The 22,009-nt window shown below is 56.1% G+C and overlaps 1 protein-coding gene across 1 annotated transcript in view; it reads right to left on the reverse strand.

Moving 5' to 3' along the window:
• LOC116951846 (DENN domain-containing protein 2B-like) overlaps positions 1–22,009 on the reverse strand; it is a 55,063-nt gene that overhangs the window by 8,546 nt on the left and 24,508 nt on the right. The window contains exons 2-15 of the mRNA XM_032970640.2: positions 15,370–15,530; positions 12,904–15,036; positions 10,931–11,067; positions 10,204–10,337; positions 9,326–9,526; positions 8,256–8,346; positions 7,784–7,828; positions 7,188–7,399; positions 6,026–6,165; positions 5,365–5,434; positions 4,888–4,959; positions 4,302–4,442; positions 3,371–3,519; positions 9–186 (exon numbers count right to left, since the gene is read on the reverse strand). Coding sequence (XP_032826531.2) covers positions 9–186; positions 3,371–3,519; positions 4,302–4,442; positions 4,888–4,959; positions 5,365–5,434; positions 6,026–6,165; positions 7,188–7,399; positions 7,784–7,828; positions 8,256–8,346; positions 9,326–9,526; positions 10,204–10,337; positions 10,931–11,067; positions 12,904–15,036; positions 15,370–15,449 — 3,783 coding nt within the window. The 5' untranslated portion in view covers positions 15,450–15,530. The remainder of the gene's footprint in view (positions 1–8; positions 187–3,370; positions 3,520–4,301; positions 4,443–4,887; positions 4,960–5,364; positions 5,435–6,025; positions 6,166–7,187; positions 7,400–7,783; positions 7,829–8,255; positions 8,347–9,325; positions 9,527–10,203; positions 10,338–10,930; positions 11,068–12,903; positions 15,037–15,369; positions 15,531–22,009) is intronic.

The raw sequence follows: 22,009 nt of genomic DNA on the forward strand, positions 1-22,009 counted from the left end.
CGCCTTACCTCCTCGATGGGCAACTCTCGGAGGCGGGGCAGGGCGGAGCTGAGCACGCCGATGAGGAAGGGCGTGGGGGCGCACGCGATGTCCAGCATGCACGCGGGGAGCACGGGCACCAGGGTGTGCTGCCACGCGAACGGGTAGAGCAGCGCGGCGATGGCGTGGCCGCACTGCGACAGCGTGCTGCTCACACACGACAGAGACAACGGGCCGCCCCCCCGTCGCTGGGGTCAAACGTTTCCGTGAGCGAGCACCCTGTGGAGGTCGGCAATGGCCCACCAGGGGACGGTTGGCGTGGCCTGAAAAAGAAACCTCACCCGGCAATGGGGGGGGGGGGTTGGGGGGGACACTCACTCTGTGATGGAGCATTAGTAATGTATGATTATTGTTGTGCTTTAACACGTAGTAGGCTTTCGTGAGCAATGTTATCAATAATAAGAGTTGTTTGTTAGATTGGGTAAAATATAAGCGTGTTGTTAAACCCGCCAGCACCCGACACAGCCAATTAGTACAGTTTGTCACGTAAAAAAAACATGACAATTAATTAATAGTTTGGCATACCAGTGTGCTGGAGAGTAAACCCACAACATTTACAATTCGATTACGACGTTTCACCGGCAATTACAACCGGCCTCATCAGGCGACAACCAGAGTTGTGGAGAAATCCTCCTGTTTCGGTCTATTATGGATGATTGTGCTTGTTTATCCACGAAGGGATCACTGAGTCTCAAGACTATTTTTCAGGTGGGTCCTGCGAGAAAGGGTGGGGGGAAAGATGTTGCCGCTGTATGCGAGTAATTTTGAGGTATTTTTTTCAGCATTGGGATGTTTCGGCCAATATCAGTTGCACTGCGGGTTCTTTCTGCGACAGGAACAAAAAACAGAAAAAACCCCCGATACAGTTTGTTGTCCTTCCCCCGCACGTCCGATTAGCACGGTTGTCCACGCACGGTGCGAAAGAAGTTCAACATACAAGCGCACAACATACAAGCTCTAAACAGAAAGATGCCCCAAGTCGGGAGTCGAACCCAGGCGGCTCTCGCCGCGAGACGGCGTTTCGTTTTCCGTCACGCCACCCGCACTGCCGGCAATAAAAAAACAAACAACAACAACAACAACAATCGAGTGACCGGTCGTTGGCGGCAGCGGGCTCAGAGGCCTGTGCCTCGTGGAATCTACCGCTCGGGGGACGCGGTGTCGGCGGCAGATCCGCGACCTCCGGAGCAAACCTCGCTCCCTGTCGCGTTGGGCGCCGTCCACAACGGGTTAATTGAATAAAGCGAGTACAGTACATTTATTTTCACAACGTACATTGGCGCGAGAGATGTTAATCGCGTGCGTGCGCGCGCAAGTCTGGAAAAGGTATGCGCGTGCCGACTCGCTATGGAAACAGCTTGCAGCCCCCCCCCCCACCGCTGCTCCCCCCCCTTCTTAAAATATTACAACGCGTGGGAAAGTATGAGATAATGTGCACACAGCCCAAACTCTCTCTCTCCCCTTGCCCACCCCCAGTACTCCCAGATGAAAAGCCACCACAACATTCAATAGGAATGACAACCCAGCCTCGGTCCACCGGTTGCTTCGCAGAATCAGAATCGGAATATTTATTTGCGCCGCAGGAATCCGTTGAGCGTTTACCGGACGCCTTTTCGGTGCGGCGTGATGATATGCCCGCGTGAGCGTCTTCTCTCATTCCTCAGCGGCGCAATCCACGAGTTTGTTTCCCACTGGGGCCGGCTGGGAAATCTTAAGTCGCGCGTGTGGGGCGGGCCCCTCTCTCGCATGCAGCCTGCAGTCCACGCGTGCTCTAGAATGCACGTGCCTTGACTCAAGACGCGAGTGTTGCCTTTTGAAGTTTGCGAGTGGAGAAGTGGATGTTGATCTCAAATTTACACCAAAACGAATCTTTCGTATTGCTCAACAAGCGCCGCATTATTCCAGCGTGGAGTTTTTTTTTATTCGATCTCCCGGCACCGGCAGATGTAACAGTAGGGCAGAGTGTGGGTATTTTTACCTCTTCCGAGTGTGAAACAGTAGGCCAAATGCCCTCTGAATGGGCTCTCTAAAGCTCCGTCTTGGGGCCCTTCCGCCAGCGGTGGCGTGAGCGAGCAATTGCAGGGGCAGCGCCTCCGCCTCCGTACGTGTGGAGTTCTCTGGTGGCTAAGATTTCCTCTTGCCCAAAATACCGAGAAAAAGCAATTGGCTAAACCTCCCAGGACTCTTCCCGAAAGAGTCTTAAAAAAGAACATTTTTATTACAGCTTTTTGAATGCGTTACAGTGCTGTGTTATCGTTATGGCAGCGCCCGTTATGGGCGATGGTTAACAAAGATCGTGCGCTATCTGGGCAGACGTGTGGTGCTGGCGGCGGCGGCGGCGGTGGCAGTGGAGGATTGCAGGGGCAGTGGAGCCGGCCGGGGTGGCTGGCTCACGAGGGGGGGGTGGGGGCGAGCGGAATTTCAGCAGGGGAGTCCGACCACTTCCCCCGCCCCGAGCATCGCGCGGTATCTCAAGGGACGAGCAGAATGCAACGCTAACGACTTCCTGCGATTACACTGTAGCTGTGGACGAGGGGAAATCCGCCTCCAGTTCACGTCTTGCAGTCCACCGTGGCTCCATTCGAGCCGAAACCAGCCGGTTGCTACGTGCCAATCTCCCTCGAACTCTCTCCAATCCCCTATCACAAAGATGGGAAATGTATCGCCGCTGAGAAACGTGGCACCAGAACGTAAGCAGACCGCAGGGCGAGGCTGGGAAACCCTTTCCCTCCCGAGGCCCGCAGACGACTCTTAAATACCCAACACATTTACGCGCAGACCTCAAGTCACTCCTGTCGCTGCAAGAGACCCTTGCAGCGACAGGAGTGTAACACGGCATTGCCAGGTGGAAAATATTCCCTTCCAGCACCCGATTAGTAAGGCTAGGATGCTTGTAGCGGCAGATAAATACTATTTGTGAGATGTTTAGAAGTGGCAGGCCTCACATGGCCGCAGGCCTCACATAGCCGCACGGTGCCGAGACGTTAACTACCTCACCTGGTATACACGAGGCCATGGGTTCGATCCCAACCCTGAAGCCTGTACACTTGGAGTTTGCATGTTCTCCCTGTGGTCGCGTGGATTTTTCTCCAGGTCCTCCGGTTTTTCCCTCCACATTTTGAAACACGTATTTCAAGTATTTGGCTGCTATAAATGTCAGACACGATGATGAGCCGCTCCGTTGAGCGATCATTTGTGGCCAGGTCGCTTCTGAAAAAGAGCTACATACCTCAGTGGGCCTCACCTGGTAAAAAAAATAAAAATTCAGTTTAGCGTTTAGTTTAACTCCGGTGATGCCCGTGCGCCACTGGGCAGCGCAGGTGAAGCTCACCTGAGCCGGTCGGCCGTCAGGATGATGCGACGCTCCAGCAGCAGCGAGGCGAACACCTGCACGATGTGCCGCGTGCCCAGGCACGCCAGCAGGCACGAGAAGTCCACGTGCTCGAGCCGCGAGTCCAGCGGCCGCCTCAGCTCGATCACCTGCGGTCGGGCGGCAGTGGCGCGCACGGTCACGGCCGGCCGCGAGGGGCTCGGCGCCGGTCGGCGACGGGGAGTCCGTCACCGGCAGCGGAGGTGTAACGCGGGCTTGGTGGGCATACGTTGTGGCCACACGAAGTGCTTGCCACAAATAAACCGCGATGACCTCGCTTATCTCGTCAAGGAGCGTAAACCATCACGTGAACTCCGGTCATCCTCGCAGCAGCGGCCTTTGGATGGCCGTCGAACAAAGGCGGTCACCGCGTCGCGCGCTTTCATGTGCGCTTCTGCGGCCGTCTGGGACGCTCTTCCTTCCGATATCAGGAAGCCACTGGAGCTATGCACTTTTAAATCATCATCTACATTGAAACCGCATTTGTTTAGAACTGCTTTTTGTGTTTGGTTTGTTGTCCTTTCCCGCACCTACAATTACCACGGGTTTGGCCACGTACGGTGCGAAAGAAGTTCAACATACGTACTGTACATTCCGCAGTGCCCGTGCACACAGTGAGGTTGCCTGGTGACAGTGTGGGAGTGGGATCTGGAGTTTGCATGTTCTCCCCGTGGTCACGTAGATTTTTTCTCCGGGTCCTCCAGTGTTTCCCCCCCACATGTGGATTTAACGTGCGTGTAGAGTATTATTTGTCTGCTATAAATGTCCACGTGATTATAAGCCACTTTGTCGAGCTATCATTTGTGGCCAGGTCGCTTCTGAACAAAGAGCTACGTAGCTCCGTGGGGCTTAAACCTGGTCAAATAAAAATCAGCGTAATAGTATATCGTACCTCGTTGCCCGAGCCAGGAAGGAAATTCTTGAGGCGCACGGTGCGTCCGGGCGCGGGGAAGGGCGCGTCGGCGAGCACGCGCATGAAGGGGTAGACGAGCGCTGGGGACATGCAGCGCCGTTTCTCCACCTCGTCCAGGATCTGGCGGGGGGATGGGCGACAGCGTGCGGGGGGGGGGGGTCGTGGTCGTCGTCGCCAGGGACGGGGACCAGTCGCGACACTTCGCGTGGCTCTGGGCACGGCTCGCGCGGTGATGGCGACGCCGGTTTGGTCGTTTGCCCCCACAACTTGCACGTCGTTCCGACCGCCCTGCGACGAGCGGTCGGCTCCGAGAAATCCCCATGAAATAAAAAAATCTCTCGACCCATTCCGTCCCTTACAATGTGCGGCTCCTACCAAATCGGACCGCATCTTTAGATGCCATGCCATTTAGACATTTCACAGATCTAAATTATACGTCAACTGATATAGGTATCGCATGGAGAAACCCTGCCATACATCATGCGGATGCCTTGCTGTGGTGCGTGCTGGCCATGCTGTCTTCACGCAGCGATGGCCCTGAGTGGGTTTTTTTGCGCGGAGTCACCTTTGAGAAGAGGGTGAAGCAGCCCAGACGGCTGATGATGCAGTACACCTCAGGCAGGCCCTTCCCCTCGGGCTGCAGGCACACGGTGGCGCAGGGTGTCACGGGAGGGGTCACGGTGTCACAGGGCGGCACACGGTGGCGCGGGATGACACACGGTCACACGCGGTGTGGCGCACGTGGCTTGGTGCGACACCACGTGAGAGAGCACAGGGTGGCATGTCACGAGGTGGCAGTGTCGAATGGGAAGAGGCAATAGGGAGGCGTGAGGTGGCACGGTGTGTAATGGCATCGGGTGGTGTGGTACAACACAACGTGAAATGCCACGCGATGCCACGCTGCGAGGCGAGCATGGCGACGGGGCATGAGGCGACGTGGCGAGATGGCGGCGCGGTGCGGGAAGAGGCGCGCCATGGCGTGGGGGGTACGGGATGGTTGCGGAAATGCGCGCGGCTGCCGTGGTGCGGAGAGAACGCTGACCGTCAGCCTCCGGCAGTACCCGAAGCGGCGGATGCCGTCCTCGTACGTGAGCACGAACGAGAAGGTCTCACTGCGGCAACACGACGCGGGAAAACACGCGCGCGGGCGTTACCTCCGGGCGACGCCACGACAACAACGACAACAACAGCGCCTGCGCCACGCTAGGCGCACTTTGTGAAGCCACGGGAAGTGTCAAGAAACAGATCCAGGTGCCGTGCGCTGACCGACCGAAATGGCGAGCAGACGCGCACCCAGCTGTGCCGCCCAACTGTGCCAACTCACTGAGTTTTATCTGCCCGGCAGTCGCTCTCCAGCAACGACAGAGGGCAGAAGAGCGACGCTCGCAAACAAAAAGCAACGCCACAACAAAGACAAAGATTCCCCCGTACAGCCTGTAACATACTGTTGGGGCAAGTGCTGTTAGCGAGCGCCTATGAAGGCCGGCACGGCACACAAAGGGGTGGGTGGACAACACCACGTCCGGCCGCCTTTGTCTCCCCATCGGCGATATTTACACACCGCACCAGGTACTCATTTGAAGCTGAGTCGACCTAGGGGATGCCCAGGACCGGTTCAGATAATCGTCAGCGGTGTTGGCCATGAGCGGGAATCACGCGAACAGCTCCACCGCCGCTCCCCACACGGCGCTTCCCCGGCTTGCCTGGGACACGGCCCTCTGGGTCCCTCCGGGGCTCCGGGTCCCACCACGGGGCCCAGCTCGCGCACGTCGGGGAAGCAGAAGTGGGGGATGACCTTGAGTCTCTCCTCGGCCTCACGCGCCTCCTGGCTCGGCCGCTCTAGCTAAGGGGCCACGCACGCACGCACACAAAGACAGAGGCCCCCGGTGTAGCCTTCAACAGACTGTAGGGGCAAGTGCGCTGTTAGCGAGCAGCACCCGTGAAGGTCGGAACGGTGCACGAGGGCGAGGGGGTGAGTGGCCAGCGGCATGCCCACGCCGCCTTGTTCTCCCTAACGCTGACGTTCGCGCACCGAACCAGGTACTCATTTAAAGCTGAGTGCAGTGCGCTAACCACTGTGCCACCGCTCCCCACGTACACACACCCACACACAAACAGCCGCCGTTCGCGGCTAAGTCGCGGTGACATCACCACGGCGATTGTGCCAGGCCAGGTGCGCTTTGAGGCCGCACACACGCGCGCGCACACTAAAAAAGACAAGGGCCCACGGCGGTGTAGCCTTACAGATTGTCGGAGACAAAGCAAGGACGTGCTGCGTGTATGTTGAAATTCTTTCGAAACCGTACGTAGTCATCTTCTTTGGTTCTTTCGGTAAAGTCACGTAGAATGAGAATAAAATAATAAATTGATAAAATAAAATAACACAATTAAAATTCTCACGACGTTTCGGCCACAACACAAGCGGCCTTCTTCAGGTGAAAGGAACAGACTCGTCGGGACGACAGAGCTTCAATGAACGTTGTTAAGCTTCGTAGCGTCTTTTGGTTTAGAGAAGTGAGGCACCCTCAACTCACTTCTCTAAACCAGCTTAAAAAGACGCTACGAATCTTAACAACGTTCATTGAAGCTCTGTCGTCCCGACGGGTCTGTTCCTTTCACCTGAAGAAGGCCGCTTGTGTTGTGGCCGAAACGTCGTGAGAATTTTATTGTTATTGTTATTTTATTAATTTATTATTTTATTCTCATTCTACGTGACTTTACCGAAAGAACCAAAGAAGATGAATCCTTGCAGTCACGAAAGCTTTAAATCGAAACGTACGTAGTCAACCGTGCTAATTCGTGGGCGCGGAACGTAGCTCAGGCGTCTGGTGGGGCTCGCGCGCACGCAACCTCACACGCGCTCACCTTGGGGAACTGGTAGGTGAGCTGCGGCGTGAAGGTGCCGGGCGCCCCCGGCCCCGCGCCGCAGCCCGCCGCGGGCCGCTCGCGAAGCGACACCACCACGAAGTGCTCGAAGAGGCGGCGGTTGTGCGGGTCGAGCTGCTCGAGCTCCAGCGTGCGCCCGCTCTTGGCGCGACGCAGCGCCGCCGCCACGTGCACCAGGCGCAGCCGGTGCTCTAGGAACGACGCACGGTGGTGGTGGGGGGGGGAGGGTGGTGGCGGTGAGACGGAGATGGAAGACGTACGCGGAGAGAAGGGCGGCCGGGCGCGCGAGTGGCGAGGCGAGCGCGGAGCGACGCGGGAACGGGCGAGTGGGCAAGAGAGGAAGAGGAGGCATCGGGTGAGCGAGTGGGATTGAGAGAAAAGAGAGAGAGAGAGCGAAGGAGGAGAAAAGAGGGAGAGGTAGGGAAGGCAGCACGTGGACGCGGTCCACGAAGGGAAGGGAGTGCGTGAGCGGGGAGGACGAAGGGAAAGGCGGATAGAGCCACGTACCTCACAGCGATTGAGAGCAGCAGGAAGAGAAGAGCTCAAGACAGGAGGTGATGAAGTTGTTGTCTCACCTGTCAGCTGCTCGTCAGAGTCACTCTCACTGTCGCTGTTCTCATCTGCCCGCGCACACACACACACAAGTGAACACAACTTAATTATCCACCGTCGGCCTCGCCGATCTTTGCTCTGACCACAAGTGCGGCAAAGCACAAAGGTTCACGCAATAGAGAGAATGCGAAACATTAGCACAGTGTTAAGGCAAAAATGATACCACGAAGATCGTCTTTTCGCAAAAGACTGATGCCGCATCAGCAATCGTGCTGCGCGAAATTGCATCGCGGCAACCCGACCGCTCAACCCCACCGTTCGATCGGACGTCGCCTGTGAACGCGGCTGGTCTCCAGTCCGACGTTCTCCGTGAGACAGCGGCGGGCCACGAGTTCACCAGCAGTGCGACTGGCTTACCTCATCGTCGCTCGAGCGAGGACAAACGCACCGGCGGTGTGATCCGAGGCCAAGGCCACGTGACCCGAGCGCCCTGACCTTTGAGTGACTCTGGGCTGGACACCGACGTCTTTTTCCAGCGCTTCCAGCCGCACCGCGCAGTGAAGATGCTGTTAATCTTCTGCACGGACTGTGAAGTTACACGCGTGTCAGCACACGGACACACACACTAACAGACTGCTGAGGCAGGCACTGTTAACGAGCACCTATGAAGGCCGGCACGGCAGATGAGGTGGCCAACACCACGCCCGGTCGGACCCGCCTTTGTCTCCCCCAGTGCTGATGCTTTCATACGCAACACACCAGGTACTCGTTTGAGGCTGAGCCGACCTAAGTGAGGCCCTGAACCGGTTCAGTTAATCGTCACCGGTGTTGGCCCTGAGCGGGTTCATAGCACAGTGCAGCGCTAACTTCTGTGTGCGTGCACACACCCACCCACACTTGTGGACAGAATAGACGTGTCACGGGAACTCTGTAAAAATTCTTTAAGTGGCCTGTCCACCGCACCCTGCTATGAGATCGTTTGTGACGCGAGAGTCAAACCGATTCTTTGTGTCATTATCAAGAGCTGGAATTTACACAAAGCAGATGCAAAAGCAAGTTGAATGAGATGCGTTTTGTTGCGAATCCATTGGTGCCCAGGCTGGTGGTTGCTGCAACGTGAATGAGGTTAAGATTGAAAACTCTTTTCTTTAGAACTGCTTTTTGTGTGTAGTTTGTTGCCCTTCCTCTGCACCTCCGATTAGAACGGTTCGCTACGTATGGTGCGAAAGAAGTTCAACATGCGTGCATTCAAAACGTAAAAGCATTACACCTTCACTCACCTCCTAACGTAGTGAAACACACAGGGTGGCCCAATAGTCAAGACACGGGGTTTTTATATGTATATTAACAAATGACATAGGGTTACTACAGCAGCATCAGCACAGGTGCGTGGCACACCGGGTATCACAACAGCAGCCACCGACAGCTGGCCAGGTCGCCGTTGTCACATCACCGCCTCCGATTGGCACGGCCGGCTACGCACGGTGCAAAAGCATTCCCAACGTACATTGCGCGCACACGCACACGCACGTTGGGAATTCTGACGGCGTGCGCGTGCGCGTCACCTTGGGGGCCCTGGCGGGCACGGCGCCGGCGCCCCACTCCTCGTCGGGGCCGCCGCCGGCGAAGAGGAGCGACGAGGGGGAGCCCCGGGCGGCCGCCGCCCCACCACGTCCCGGCCGGGGGGCGCGCAGCGAGGAGGTGCGGCCGCCCCCGCGGGCGCCCGGCCCGACCCCTCGGCGGCCGCCTCCACCCCAGGGCGGCAACTGCAAGGGGCGGCGGGAGGCATTTTTTCCACAGGGCGCCAAACGTCAATCGGGATGTCGTCGCCGTTGTCAACGGGAATGTACGGTGGAAATCCTCTTAGCCTCGCCGATGTGGGCGCGCTATTGGCGGGGATCCCCATGATTATTAGCATCATCGTCGAAGTGTGAATGTTCTGCAGAAGTCAACAGGTAATCAGATGAATTCTGCACTTCCAGGAGGCTGCGCTGAGGACTCAAACTCAGGCAGCTGGGCTCTTGGCGCGGTTGCGCTGACCACGATCGTGGCTCTGGTGGCGATGGCGTCATCATTTTCGTAGCTCTTTTAATGACTCAATTGAGCATTGCGGAACCGACAGCTCGATCGCATAAAAGCGTTATCGCAGCGTTGCAATTATTACGGCACTTGCGGCAGGCTTACATCGAGTGCGTGGCAGTTGATGAAACTCTCAAGTGGTCGCGATTCATACCGGAAGTCGAGCAGAGCACCAAGAACAAAACCCATAGGACGAACGTTAAAGTCGCGCAAGTCGCAAAGTCGACACAGTAATCGTCGTATTGCGAAACTCGACGTCGTATTGCATCGTGAAGCGTGGCGACGGCGCGGTTGTGACGTCGTGGCGGCACGGGGTTCGGGGGGTGGTGGGTGGGTGGGTGGGTGGTGGTGGGGGGGTTCGCACCCTGGGTTCGGAGAGGGTGGCGCTGCGAGACTTCCCGGGGGCGCTGCGCAAGCAGAGCGAGGAGGAGTCCTCCAGGCTCGAGGCCCACTCCCCGTCGGCGATGTCCTCGTACGGATTCTCGCGCGGGCACGGTTCTGGACAGGTGCGTTGGTGGGGGTTAGAGCCCATGGTTACCGCACAGAGACAAGTCCAGTTGTTAGTGCCGATGATCTGCGAATCGCAGACAGCACGACAGTTTCTATATGCTTGCCGAGTGCCCGATATCTCCTTAAGAAGGTTCCTGCATTTTGTGGGGATTGGCCGAATTCTCCCGTAAGCGGGAGGAAACTAAAGTATGCAAGAGAGAAAATGGGGAGAGAGAGCCCGTAAGGAAAATTAGGAGGTAAGAAATACTTGTATTCTTTGTGTGGATGAACGGATGGAGGAGACTCCTTGTCTGCTGCAGCTATTTCGCTCAATATCGATCACCCGCCGCTATGACAGCTCGTGCAATCGATGCCCAGCTGATCGACATTGAGAACAGATGAATCGCGAACGCTGGACTCTATGAATCAGCCTGGTATGTATGTATGTTGAACTTCTTTCGCACCGTGCATAGCCAACCGTGTTAATTGAAGGTGCGGGGGAAAGGACAACAAACTAGAAACAAAAGCAGTTCTCAAGCAATGAGATTTCAATCGAGATTTTAAAGTGCGCGGCCTCGTGCCCCCTCGCCGGCCTGCCACACCGATGATGTCCTCGTAGATGTTTTCATGGGAGAGGGCGAGTCCGAACTCGGGGCTGTGCGGCTGGAACGGAGGCAAGGGCAGCTCCTGCAGTGGCACACGGGGTCGCGACGGCACCGCACTCGGCTCCGGGGAGGACCTGCACACACACAAAGACAAAGATCCCCCCCACCGTGTAGCCTTAGCGGACTGTCGGAGCAACTGATGTTAGCTAGAAGCACCTGTGAAGGCCGGGCACGGAACGCGAGGGGGGTGGTGGGTGGCCAGCACCATGCTCGCCTGCCTTTGTCTCCTCAGTGCTGATGCACCAGGGATTTATTTAAGGCTGAGTGGATCTAACGGAGGGCACGAGCGGGAATCGAAATGGATTCGCCGGGTTCATAGCACAGCGCTCGGACCGCTGCAGTACTCTACCCGCACACTCACACGCAGACGTACACATGCACGCAGAGACAGAGGCACGCAGGGAAAGAAGGCCAACACGTAGTGAACCACGCGCCTCCGTGTAGCAAGCGCCAGCAAGGGGTGGGTCGCATCCGAGTGTTCTCCCGTCTAGGTGTGCACCCTCAAGCCACGTCGGAACATGCTGGCAGCGAGTGCTCGCTAAATGGGCTCAATGGGATTCAACAGGAACATTCCCGACAGCTGTTTCGACATCGCTCGTCCTCAGTACATAATTGCACGAGTCCGTTGACCCGGCTTTGATTCCCGGCGACGGCTAACGACGGGCGACTGAAATCTGAAATGCTCCGGGCCCACCTCCCGACTGCCTTCACCGACACGCTGACCAGAGTGGTCAGACAACTCCCATGGCTGACACAGGATGAGGAGGCTTGTCATTCACCAGCGGACTGACGAAGGGTCTAGATCAATACGCGCAACTTCGGTATGTTTGTGCTGGTGCCGTGGGCGTTTGCCTCTGCGTGTGTGTATGTGTAGCCAGTGGCGCGGTGGGTACAAGATTGCACTGAAATCCCTGGGGTCGATCACTCTCCACGGACAACATCAAAGGCTTGTGACATCTGAACCTGTCCTTGACCTCCGATGCACTGACTCAACCGAGTACCACGGCGCAGCGTGTAAATATTGACGCTGCAAAAATCAAAGGCAGCCGGGCGTAATGTTGCCCGGCCACCACACTCTCTACGATTGGCACCTCCGATTAGTACGGTTGGCTACGGACGGTGCGAAAGAAGTTCAAAATGCATACGTACGTACTCTTTAAAGCATTCGAGATCAAGGTGTCGGCAAAACCGTCGACGCCCCCGCACCCCGTTAACGCTTCCTACCCTTCTGCAACCTCCGCAATATGTACTGTCGGTCTGCCACCATCTGCTCTCAGGCCTTCTTCACCCAGCAAGCACGTGGCTCGGTAACCAGGCCTCCTCCCACAATCAGCACGCGCATTCCGCCCAGCACAACATGTGTCGCCTCATCATGTATACAACGCTTACCTGCCATGTTCACGTCTGCACAGGCTGACCCTGTCGTGCCAAGGCATTCCTAGCAACACACCTATGCTCAAACGCCAACAGCTTCTCTTTGCACTGCTTAGTGAGAGTGCAGCTCTCTTATCCGCACATGCCTCAAATACCCTTTTATGTAAACTGTGACCGATCTTTTCCAAAGTGGTTTCAAAAACCCCGCTTGCTAGAGCAATGCGCCTCTTGACCTCCTTCTCGCAGCCCCCTGCATCGTACAGTCTCGTGCGCGTGTGCGCGTGCACGTCCTTGTGCGTGTGTGCGTGCCGTGCATCTGCCAGTCATCCCGGTCAGTCAACCCGCAGCGCCTGGGTCGGTCCCGTAACCTTTCCGTCAGCAGCGTGCATTTTACACTTCGCGTGGCCTCAAAGTGCACCTGGCCTGGCACAAGCGCCGTTGTGATGTCACCGCCGCCTAGCGGCGAACGGCAGCGGTCGCCGCCGCTGCTGTGCGTGCTGCGTGCGTGCCCACCGACGCTCTCTTTCCTCCCTTACAATCGCGAGCAGTCCTGGCCAGGGCGCGGCGGCTGCTGCGTAGAGCACGGGGGGGGGCTGCTGGGCAGCGGCGGCGCCGGAGAGGACGGCGGCGGCAGCAGCGAGGAGGGCGGCGCGGGGGCGTCTCCGCCACCGCTGCCCTCGAACGGACCGGCCCGGTACTCGAACGTCCGCCGCGGCTTCGGCGGCGCGTCCGCGGGGGGGGGCGAGAGCGTGCGCGCGGGCGACAGCGTCGGGCTGGGGCTGTCGCAGAGCGCCGGGTCGGCGTACACGTTCTCCGAGTCCCACGGCGCGTCGCTGCGCGTGCTGTACACGCTGCCCACGGTGCTGTAGTCCGTCTCGCTCGGCTCCGAGCCACGGCTGTCGCGGCGCCGCCGGGCGGCCGTCGCCGGGGACGCCCGGCGCTCGCGGGCGGCGCCCGGCACGCGGGGCCCGAGCCCGGCCCGCGAACGCCGCGCCTCCCTCGTGCCGTAAAAGATGCCGGGCAGCTCGGGCACGCCGTGGTTGGGGCAGTCCTGCGTGGCGCGCTCCAGGGTCCGCACGCGGGACAGAACGGAGGCGACGCCCCCTCGCTTGCCCCCGCTCCGCGGCGCTGCTTCGCCCGCGGGCGACGCCTCCTTCCTCGCGCCGTCGAGCTCACCCGGAGGCAAGAATCCGACCGTCGCCCCGATCGCTCGGGGACTTTTGCTCCGTGCACCGCGGCCCTCTGCCACGCGGCGCCCCGCGTCCGCGTCGCTCCCCCCTCGGCCCGGCTGCACCGTGGGGCTCCCCACCCTCTCGCTGTTCGCGGTCGTCCCCGTCGTGCCGCACCTGCTCGACGCGCAGTCGCCGGCACGTGCGCTCGCGCCTAATTCCGCTATCCTGTCCGATGCTGTACGAGTGACGCCCCCCGCTGCTCTGCCAACGACTTCGCCGCTACAGCCCTCGTGCTCTCTTCGCTCCGACGATTTCCCATTGATGCTTTCCTGCAGTCCGCCGCGGCGTTGGGTCTGCGCGCCCGGCAGGACACAAGCTGCCGCTGCCGGCTTGGGCTGCGGGTGGGCGGGCGTGCGGTACCAGCCCTCCGAGGGCCCCGCTTTGAGTTGGCCAGCGCACGCCATGCTCGGTCTCACCGTTGCAGCTTTTTCGCCTCCGGGCACAAGGCCAACCCCGCCGCTGACATTATTATTTAAGGAGGCATCCGTGTTCGTGGTTTTGATGAAGAGACGCTTGTTGTTGGTTAGCGCCTCCGCGAGAGGCTTGCACGAATCAGACCCTCCGCACATCCGCGTCCGCACGCCGTCAGCATTCCCGGTAACGTCCCGCCGAGCGCCCGGGCTCTGAGCTGATCCCGCACGCTCACGTGCGGCCGCTGCTCCAGTCATGGAGCGACCGCATTCGTCCAGCAGCGTCACTTCTCCTCCTCCTCCGGTTGTGGCGCTGAGGCTTTTGTCTGGAAGTGGTGTTCGCTGGATCACTCCGGCGGCTGTGCTGGCCTCGCGGCTCGGCGATCGTGGCCCAGCAAGAGGCTCGCGCACCTCGCCTGGTTTCACACCCTCCTCCTCCTCCTCCTTCTTCATCCTCGTTCGCTGCCTCTCCGGCCCTGTCGGTGCTGCCGGCTCCTTTGGAGTGGCCAATCCTCGGCCCACGGCGCCCCCTCCGTTCCCCGAGTCGGCATCCCCCTGCCGCCCCTCCCAGCGCTCGATCCGTTGGCGGATGACCTCGGCGCGGCCTCGTGCATTGGCCGCTCTCGCTCCCGCCTCCGGCGCCACCACCGCCGCGGCCGTCGTCGCGGTGGCGTCCCTCGACGGACGCGAGTTGAGCGCGCCACCGTTGACGAGGCCATTCTGACGAGGGGGCGGCCGCCGCCGGAAGCCGCATTCAGCCCCGCGCTCCGCGCTCAGGTCGAAGTCCCCGTCGGGGTTCGTCGGGGTCGTGGGCTCGCAGCTGAGGTCACGCGCCCGAGTCCTGCGCAGCGCGTAACCTCCGGGCGGCCCGCCGGCCCGGCACCCTTCCCCTCTCCGCCCGCCGCGCACCCCGCACACGTCCACCTCGCTGCTGGCCAGCTTGAGCGTGTGCGGCCTGCATTGGGCACGCAGCGCCGAACTCTGGGGCCCGGCAGACGGCAGGCTCAACAGGGACTGCGAGAGAGGCCTGGGGGAAACGGGGCGAGAGGGGCAGAGGTCGGGGGTTCGCGAGGTCAGGGTGCGTGGGCAGGAACGCAAGCGTCAAAACAGAGGTTCCGTTTCCGATGCACGTTTTGCACAATGGGGGACGTCAAACTGCGAATCTGCATACGCCGACGTGTAAATACCGTGACAGCAAACATAATCCATACACTTCGCCTGCTTGTTGTTGAAATCCATTCGGTTTTTAAAAAAATGCTTTGAAAATCGGTGGAGGTAAATAATGGGACAGGCCGGCTCCATCGCGAGCGTGACGTTCCGCCCGCTTGCGAGAGAGGCTCTGCGCGCGAGCTCCTCTCACCTGTGCACGGGCATGCGGTGCGCTGGCGCAGAACTCGAGGACGGCGCGCTGCTCTCCAGCGAGGGGACGACCGTGGTCATGAGGTCACGTGTCGCCTGCGCTCCAACGTTCACCTTGCACGGAGGCGAGAGAGGGACGAGCGATTGCCGGGGGGGGGAACCCTGCAACAAAAACATTAAAAACAAAGCGAATGTGACCTCGTATGGACTCTTGATTGTGGGGAGCGGTGGTGCAGCGGTTGGCGCGCTGCACTACGAAGCCGTCGACCCGGTTTCGATTCCCGCTCACAGGCAACACCGAATCGGTCCTGGGCATCCCCTAGGTCGACTCAGCCTCAAATGAGTACCTGGTGTGGTGTGTAAATCATCACCTCTGGGCGTGGTGCTGGCCACCCACCCCCTCCCGTGCCGTGCTGCCCTTCATTGGTGCTCGCTAACAGCACTTGCCCCAACAGTCTGTTATGTCTATATGGGGGATATTTGTTTTTTGTATACTCCTGTGTGTGTTGGTGTCGTTCTCCATGTGTAAGGATGCCATTCAGTGAGTGCGTGTGTCCTGTGTGTGTTGGTGTTTGTTGGTGTCTGCTTGTAGACCTTCACAACTCCGATTAGGACAATTGTCTACCTACAGTGTGAAAGAAGTTCAACATACATACAAACACAAACATATAGTGTACATTTCTAAATGTATATGACCACAGGGATGTCCCTTTATGGAATGACTCGGCCATTTTATTTTAATTTAGCAGCCAAATGACCGTCTATAGTCACCCAACCGGCCACACCCAACAAGGCGTTCAGCCATCCAGTCAGCCACTAAACCAGACAACTTCCCCACTTTCTAACGTTAACGATGGCCAGCCAGTAGGCCAGCCAGTCAAGCAGCCAGTGAGCCAACAAGCCTCCGAGTCACTACCCAACAACGCAGTATGCACCAAGAGAGGCGGTCACACGGCACCATTCCTGTCAAGGGAAGTGCTCGCCTCAAGATGAGAGACTGGTTGCCAGTTCAAATCCTATCTGGGCATCGATGAAGCCTTGCATCTCTCTGGAATTTATGAAAATGTGTGAAGCGGGAAGTCAACCCGCCCCGCCCACCCCCAACTCCACGGGAACGTGGAATTTCCTCCATTGCCTCCGGGCCACCGGTGGAGAAAAGCGCCGCTCCTCGCTCGTAAGAACCTGCAGAGAGAGCCCTGCAGTGAGAGCCCCGCAGTGAGAGCCCCGCAGTGAGAACCCCGCAGTGAGAGCCCTGCAGAGAGAGCCCTGCAGTGAGAGCCCCGCAGTGAGAGCCCTGCAGAGAGAGCCCTGCAGTGAGAGCTCTGTAGAGAGAGCCCTGCAGAGAGAGCCCTGCAGTGAGAGCTCTGTAGAGAGAGCCCTGCAGAGAGAGCCCTGCAGTGAGAGCCCTGCAGTGAGAGCCCTGTAGAGAGAGCCCTGCAGTGAGAGCCCCGCAGTGAGAGCCCTGCAGAGAGAGCCCTGCAGAGAGAGCCCTGTAGAGAGTGCCCTGCAGTGAGAGGCCTGCAGTGAGAGCCCTGTAGAGAGAGAGCCCTGCAGTCAGAGCTCTGTAGAGAGAGCCCTGCAGAGAGAGCCCTGCAGTGAGAGCCCTGCAGTGAGAGCCCTGTAGAGAGAGAGCCCTGCAGTCAGAGCTCTGTAGAGAGAGCCCTGCAGAGAGAGCCCTGCAGTGAGAGCCCTGCAGTGAGAGCCCTATAGAGAGAGAGAGCCCTGCAGAGAGAGCCCTGCAGTGAGAGCCCTGCAGATAGAGCCCTGTAGAGAGAGCCCTGCAGTGACAGCCCCGCAGAGAGAGCCCTGCAGAGAGAGCCCTGCAGTGAGAGCCCTGCAGGCGGCCTGGCCGTCGCCGTCCCGTCACTGAGGAATACCCCAGCGAGATCGCCAGACACCCCTCACCTTGAGCTGTACGAGCATTCTCCCCCCCAAAAAAACTACACTTGGCTTTAGATCTGCGCACAGATGTGAATTAAAATCACGTGCAGGAGAGGGACGTGATGGGGGGGGGGACTGCAGGGTGGGAGGATGGAGGAGGGGTAAGGAGACAGGGAGTTGCGAGCGAGGGAGGGAGTGAAGTGAAAGAGACAAGAGGATGGAAGAGGGTTGTGGGAGGTGGTACAGAGTGGATTTTAAATGGTTAGAAGGCATGTAATTAATACCCAATCCCGAGACGTGATGAATTGTTATAACCTGCATCAACAATCGATATCTTTCGTCTCGCTTTTTGCCCGGCTTCGTATTTTTGTTTTGTCCTGTCCGGAGATTATTCTAGGTGTGTATCGTGAGCATTATAATGCATCAATGCATTGATAAATAAAGGAATCAATGTTGCTAAATACCTGTCAAAATGAAAGAGATACATGGTGCGGGGGTAAGAGTGGGAGGATGAGGCAGGAGAATAGGAGGAGAGCCCTGCAGAGAGAGATAATCAGAAGGACAAGGACTTGAAGAAGTGTTGTAAGGAGGAACTGGGTAAGAGGTAGGAGACATGGGGGAGGGATGGGTGAGCTGGGAGTGGGTGGAGGGGAGAGATCTGTGACATGTACAGACGATGCCTGGGGGATTCCTCATGCGATGATCCTTGAACATCCTTCCTGAACATGTGTGGTACAGTAACGCGCGCCCCCATCATCTCGAGCAGGGTCACTCACCAGCGGTGCTCTCTGCCCTTCCTCGTGCGCGGAAATGTGAACATTTTTGTCTGGTGATTTAATGTCGTTAAAATGCGGTCCGTGTTGCTTATTGGAGAAGAGAAGTAAATAACGGGAAAATATTAAACATTGGAATTAAACGTATTGAAGTGTCTATGCCCATATGATCGACGTGTAAAATCACAACACACCTTCACTTACCGCCCAACGTACTGAAACATACAGGGTGGCCCAAAAGTCAGGATACATTGGGTTATTATATTTATTTTAACAAATGGCATCGGGTGACTTAATTTATTTTAACAAATGTTCAATGTAACCCTCATTAACATAAACGTATGCATTTTCTTTTCAACTTAATGTAGGACTTTTGTTTTAAAGATTACAGTTGTAATTTTTTTAACATTCATAAATCATGTTTTGTCTCAATGCATTCCGGGTTCTTGGCCGGGTTTTGTAAATGACGGATTTGAGGTGATTTCACGGCAAGAAGAAGAAGAATAGATATTAATGATAACAGATACAATATTAACTGAAAGAATAAACAATGAAAATGCCAGGTGTTAAAACAAACGAAATGACCCCGTGTGTCCTGAATGTTGGGCCATCCTGTCTTCACTCACGCCATATTGGTTGTCTGTCCAAGCTTCATGTAGGTGGCAGGGTGGCTCAGAGTTCAGGGCACTGACTCGGCACACGTGAAATCCTGGGTTTAAATCCAAGTTTCAGCCACCCATGGTTAAACAGGGACCTCAAATGTTACCAGCGTTGATGATCTCAACATGGTCACCAATGACTGCACTTCAATTGGCAAAGATGCAAACTCTCTAAACGTTAACTTCAGTTTACCTTTTGATTTAATGCTTTCGTGACTGCAGGGATTCATATTCTTGGTTCTTTCGGTAAAGTCACGTAGAAGGGAAACAATTATTATTTTATTGTTTCCCTTCAGTTTACCTGTAAAGCGACTAACACGTCTACATATATGGCATTGGGGCTTAATATAGCCCCCCTGGTGCGGACAAAATGATAGGTCCCGTGAAGGGATTTCTGTGAAATCACCCTCTAATGAGATGTTCTCCAACGCACGATGATGCATGCAGTGCCAAGCGTGAGGTCTGATCGCGCATTTCTTCATCTCTTGATATGACACGAACAGCAGAAAAAATGTTTAGGTAACTTTGATAAAAAGCCAAAACCGTGAAGCTTTCAAAACACATTTAAGCTTCAGATTAGATACTGCGATTGCGTTAGGTTTGTGAAGCGATGATGACCGCTGCTCGTTCGCAACTCACGTATTTATTTATTTAAACGCCGTAACCGTGAATATTTGAAAATGGAGTAAACATGCTGCGGGAACGAGCCCCCGGTGCCCTTGATCTGTGCAGGGAGATTGACTCAGACAGGAAGGGCGCGCAGAGAAGTGCCACAGTGGAAGGAAACAGCGAGCGTACGAAGTTGATACATCGCGTGAACCCCAAAGTGTTGTTGCGCTGACGCTGACGTGTGTCATTTTGAATGTGAGAGCACATGAATCACCAGTTTGTCGTGAGAGCTGTTGTTTAAGGTTAGCCCATAGCAGTGAGCACCGCTCATCGATGCCAGCTTACCCAGTCAGAATCTACTCTGCAACCGTTGGCGGTAGTACACGTACACTATGAACCCGCAAACTCAAGTTCGATTCCCCAGCTATGTCTAACAGCCACGGGCGAAGTGGTACGGGATATGGAGCCATTTGTCACCCTTCACTTACACGGTGAAGTGGGGTCCCACAACCCTTAGGACTGACAGCGGCGTGGGGAGGCCTTCATTCAGCAGTGGATTGGGTAAAGCGAGATGCGAGGAGAGACCGAGGCAGGTGTAAGTCTACGAAGTCCGTTTAAGACGATGAGGCCAATCTTGTAGTTGATCCAGAAGATTTTAATGGAGCAATATATGGGATTGGGATGGTGTTAACTATCTCGCCTGGTATACAGGAGTGCGTGGGTTCGAGCCTAACCCTGATGCCTGCTGCTGTATATTTGAAGGTTGCTTGTCTCTCTCCCCGTGGTGGTGTGGATTTTTCTCCAGGTTCTCCGGATTTTCCCTCCGCATTTAAAATCAACATCACCCGTTCAGAGTATGTGGCTGCTGTATATTTCCACGTGATACGTTACTTCGTTGAGCTATCATTTGTGGCCAGGTCGCTTCTGAAAAATACCTATATAGATCGGTGGGCTTAACCTGGTAAAATGAAAAATAGTACTTTACCTAATTTACGAGTGTGGGCGAGAAAAAGTCTTAGCCTGTACAAGGCCACTATATGAACTCTGGCTACACACGAGTTTGCGTACTAATGTGTGTATGCAAACGTGTTTTGTGTGTGTACTGCCCTTTAAATACGACAGACGTGTCTTTAAACTACTACTGCATGGTGCGGTGTGAAAGCCTGCGTGCGTTAGCTGCGTGTTTTTTTTTGGGAGCGTTATTCCGTGTGTCGTTAGGGTGTGCATGCCCCTTTGGGATCTGACCGCCATATAAGGCAGCCAAAGCACAGAAACTTTAATATTTGCCCAAATCGAGCAACCCAAGCGAGCAGACAGATTGCCACATGCACACACACTCACTCACACACTCACTCATACTCACTCACGGTTAACACACACTCACTCACACACTCACTCACATACTCACTCACTCACATACACACTCACTCACACACTCACTCACACACTCACTCATACACTCACTCACATACTCACACACTCACTCACACACTCACTCACACACTCACTCACAATCACTCACGGTTAACACACACTCACTTACACACTCACACACACTCACACTCACTCACTCACGGTTAACACACACTCACTCACACACTCACTCACACACTCACACACTCACTCACTCACACACTCACTCACTCACACACTCACTCATACTCACTCACGGTTAATACACACTCACTCACACACTCACTCACTCACATACACACTCACTCACACACTCACTCACACACACACTCACACACTCACTCACACACTCACACACACACTCACTCACACACTCACTCACACACTCACTCACAATCACTCACGGTTAACACACACTCACTCACACACTCACACACACACTCACTCACACTCACTCACGGTTAACACACACTCACTCACACACTCACTCACACACTCACGGTTAACACTCACTCACACACTCACAAACTCACTCACTCACAATCACTCACACTCACTCACATACTCACACACTCACTCACACACTCACTCATACTCACTCACGGTTAACACACACTCACTCACACACTCACTCACATACTCACACACTCACACACACACTCACTCACACACTCACTCACACACTCACTCACAATCACTCACGGTTAACACACACTCACTCACACACTCACTCACACACTCACTCACTCACATACACACTCACTCACACACTCACTCACACACACACTCACTCATACACTCACTCACATACTCACACACTCACTCACACACTCACTCACACACTCACTCACAATCACTCACGGTTAACACACACTCACTCACACACTCACACACACTCACACTCACTCACGGTTAACACACACTCACTCACACACTCACTCACACACTCACACACTCACTCACTCACAAACTCACTCACTCACACACTCACTCATACTCACTCACGGTTAATACACACTCACTCACACACTCACTCACTCACATACACACTCACTCACACACTCACTCACACACACACTCACTCACACACTCACTCACATACTCACACACTCACACACACACTCACTCACACACTCACTCACACACTCACTCACAATCACTCACGGTTAACACACACTCACTCACACACTCACACACACACTCACTCACACTCACTCACGGTTAACACACACTCACTCACACACTCACTCACACACTCACGGTTAACACTCACTCACACACTCACAAACTCACTCACTCACAATCA

Source organism: Petromyzon marinus, chromosome 3 (genome assembly GCF_048934315.1).
Source record: "Petromyzon marinus isolate PM22_M1 ecotype Great Lakes invasive population chromosome 3, UKy_Petmar_22M1.pri1.0, whole genome shotgun sequence".
Lineage (NCBI taxonomy): Eukaryota > Metazoa > Chordata > Hyperoartia > Petromyzontiformes > Petromyzontidae > Petromyzon > Petromyzon marinus.